General features: G+C 42.6%; 1 protein-coding gene across 1 annotated transcript; it reads left to right on the top strand.

Moving 5' to 3' along the window:
* Positions 1–91: 91 nt before the first annotated feature.
* LOC108560192 lies at positions 92–1,546 on the top strand. The gene is made up of 4 exons (XM_017917644.1): positions 92–479; positions 541–791; positions 847–1,300; positions 1,358–1,546. The coding sequence occupies exons 1-4, from the start codon at positions 437–439 to the stop codon at positions 1,516–1,518; spliced, it is 909 nt and encodes a 302-aa protein (XP_017773133.1). The 5' UTR covers positions 92–436; the 3' UTR covers positions 1,519–1,546.
* The last annotated feature ends 134 nt before the right edge of the window (positions 1,547–1,680 follow it).

Here is a 1,680-nt window from a genome sequence, read left to right as displayed (position 1 = left end):
TACGTTACATTCCGCAAACATTCAGCTCTTATATGCATCTTTTGGATTAATTCTATGTATTATAGTTTTCGAGAAAATCAATGAAATATAAAAACACTGCTTTATCGTTTGTTCTCTTGTGGGGGCAGCATCGTATCTAACCTCAAAAATCCTGAAATTGTTGAGTTTCTGTTGCTAAGCGATGGCGATCTTCAAAACAAAAATAAACGGCGGGGGTGCATTAGATTTGACGAGCAAAAAAATTTGACTTTGTCGTTCATATGTGTAACATTTCGTTTCTGTAACTTTTCTTAATTTTTTTTTTTTTCGTCATAAATGGGGGACGCAGAGGTGCGCCTGTGAAAAATTTCTCAGTCGAGTCCTCTCATCAGTAACTGAAAGAAAATTAAAGAAAACTACATTTGGTGTACATTTGCAAAGGTTTCCGTTCATCAATATGCATCCACCAACAACTCTCAGAGGGATCTTTCCAGAGCGTAGTGAGTGCTATCGATATATATATATTTGATGATTTGATTGATTGATTGTTTCTTTCGGCAGAGGTTGTGCACAGGAAGAATTTCATCAAGGAGAACATGAGGAGGATCAAGCTGATACAGGAGGAAAGTAACCATAATCATCATGTGGAGTCTGAACCGAAGATCCTGAATAAAACGCCCATCCCTAAAGTCTCGCAGTCAAAGACGAACGTGTGTTTGAAGGTGGCCGATTCTAAGGGGCTGACTGTAAAGAAACCTGGCATACAGAAGTTGGAGATTAAACCATTGAAAGCATGGGATAACAATGTTGAGGTTCGCTGATTTATGTTGATTTTTTTTGCTTACATATTAAAAGTTGATATCGCAGGATGAGAAGATCGTGCACAGAGGTATACAGACTGAGTCGATGACGGATAGTATACATACTATATACTCGACGGGGGTGATCAAGTACGCTTCGAACTCTGTCACGCATTCACCGCATAGGCATAAGAAGGATAACAGGAAGAAGAAGAATGATCAGGGCTACGGGGACACCAATCACGTCGTGCTGAACGACGAGAGGTTGAGTCCAGAGCCGAAGCTGGATTACGTGAAGCAGAACGTGCACAGCGTACGCTCCAAGTGTCAGTCGAAGAAGGACAGTCAAACGGATCCGACGAAGGCGCCGCCCACTTACAAGAAGGGCGTGGTTCCCAAGTACATTAAGCAGAAGAAGGAGGGCTCATCCAATGACGACGTCGGAGACGTCGACTGTCCGGCGGGACACGTCCTGCTACCAGAGGACGAGCGAAAGGAGACTCTGCGAGTGCTCAGGGAGAGTCAGTCATAGCACATCATCATATAAAAGATATACTAATTGATTGTGTCTGATTTAGGTTACGCGGATAAGATACAGGAGCTGAATTCGATGCCGGTGCGGAGCGACACGTTGCGCATGCAGAGGCGTAAGATGGAGCTCGAGGAGGAGCTCAAGAAGATCGACGAGGGTATCAAAGTGTTCCAAAGGCCGAAAGTCTTTGTTAAAATCAACGTGTGATGTGATAAATTAATATGTAATATAAATAGAAACGATTTATTTTTTAAAAAAACGTTTTTAATTGTTTAAATTCTAACCAACCCACCAACTCTATACCAGCGTTTTCCAAACTGAGGCGTGGACTAGTCTAAGGGGAGGCGTTGACTAGTCTAAGGGAAGGCG

Source organism: Nicrophorus vespilloides, unplaced genomic scaffold (genome assembly GCF_001412225.1).
Source record: "Nicrophorus vespilloides isolate i.1.1-1 unplaced genomic scaffold, Nicve_v1.0, whole genome shotgun sequence".
NCBI lineage: Eukaryota > Metazoa > Arthropoda > Insecta > Coleoptera > Silphidae > Nicrophorus > Nicrophorus vespilloides.
This window is presented reverse-complemented; position numbering and strand designations above follow the sequence as displayed.

Bases quoted from the DNA above. Each gene is read 5' to 3' on its own strand.
- LOC108560192 (XM_017917644.1), top strand. From the start codon at position 437: ATGCATCCACCAACAACTCTCAGAGGGATCTTTCCAGAGCGTA. The intron at 792-846 runs GTTCGCTGATTT...TTGATATCGCAG, and splicing joins CATGGGATAACAATGTTGAG to GATGAGAAGATCGTGCACAG. The intron at 1,301-1,357 runs GTCAGTCATAGC...TGTCTGATTTAG, and splicing joins TCTGCGAGTGCTCAGGGAGA to GTTACGCGGATAAGATACAG.